At 32.5% G+C, this 1,105-nt stretch overlaps 1 protein-coding gene across 1 annotated transcript; it reads left to right on the top strand.

The window, feature by feature from the left end:
• Positions 1–507: 507 nt before the first annotated feature.
• Positions 508–1,068, top strand: Tsp_15728 (putative trans-aconitate 2-methyltransferase; the record flags this gene model as incomplete). Its single annotated transcript, XM_003368826.1, has 3 exons — positions 508–683; positions 737–892; positions 1,019–1,068. Coding segments are annotated over 3 exons (382 nt in total), but the record flags the coding sequence as incomplete, so codon positions are not given.
• Positions 1,069–1,105: the final 37 nt, after the last annotated feature.

The following is a 1,105-nucleotide window of genomic DNA, read 5'->3' on the forward strand; positions in this document are numbered from 1 at the left end:
AAAAAAGATTTTCATTATCATGATAGTCTGTATATTTATTTACTTTCAATATTATAATTGGATGCTAATGCTGCATAGCATTGTATAAAATAACGATATTATCGTTTTATAATATTAAGCTTGATTTTCTTAATTACGGTGTTTTTCTGAAAGCAGCAGAAATCATTACTGGCAGAAGGCATTAATTTTTTTGGGAATTTTGGGATTGTTAAAAATATGACAAGTTAAAAATATTTTTTAATTTATTTATTTAATGAAATTTTGGAATTATGGAAAAGGTTTATTTTGGTTGATTTCCATGCTTTTTACGGTATTATGTTTTCGAAAAATTTAACCCGGAATGAAAAAATGGGGCATTTTCTTGTTTCCCTTTTTTTTTAGAACAAAAGCTTTAGTTTTATTTAATTTCTGGAATGGGTTACAATATTTTTAAATGTCCCTGAGCATATTGTTTCAAGCTTAGTGGTTATGAATCTTGTGATAAATGTTGATAAACGGTACGTGCAGGCCCGGCAAACAAAGTTCATGTCCGTGAAGAAGAACTGTCCAGCGAGAATGATTTTTACAACTGGATTGCTCGAGAAACAGAAATCAACGCTAACAGCTTTGGTGCGCTACCGATTTTAACGAAGGCGAACTATCTTCTGGTGGTTGGAAATTTGTCGGCAAAAAAGTTGGAAAAGGTATCATTGAAAAAGAAAATAGTATGCTCTTTGATGACTTTTAATAACTGTAGGATAAAGAAAAAGTAGAATCAGTAGTTTTGGCTGCGTTGAGCGATTCTGACGAATGGATTCGAGCTCTCGGTGATACATTAAAGCATTTTTTAGATGCAAGCTCTGGTAATTTTTCGGATGATGGCATTCCTAATTTAGCAGCTGAATTTTACCGAGTACATAAAAATTTACACGTTTGAAATTGATTGCTTAGAATGAAAAAGCACTTGTTATAACCTTTTTGTTTCCCTTACTTTTTTTAGCAAATAAAAAGAACCGGATAAAACGACTGCATATTTTAGGTCCCGGGAAGAAAATCCTACTTCGAAACATCCCAAGGGTACAGCTACCGGTTTGCCATTGCGTTCCGAAATCAATTTTGGTTTAAA

Source organism: Trichinella spiralis (genome assembly GCF_000181795.1).
Source record: "Trichinella spiralis strain ISS 195 chromosome Unknown Scfld1813, whole genome shotgun sequence".
Classification (NCBI taxonomy): domain Eukaryota; kingdom Metazoa; phylum Nematoda; class Enoplea; order Trichinellida; family Trichinellidae; genus Trichinella; species Trichinella spiralis.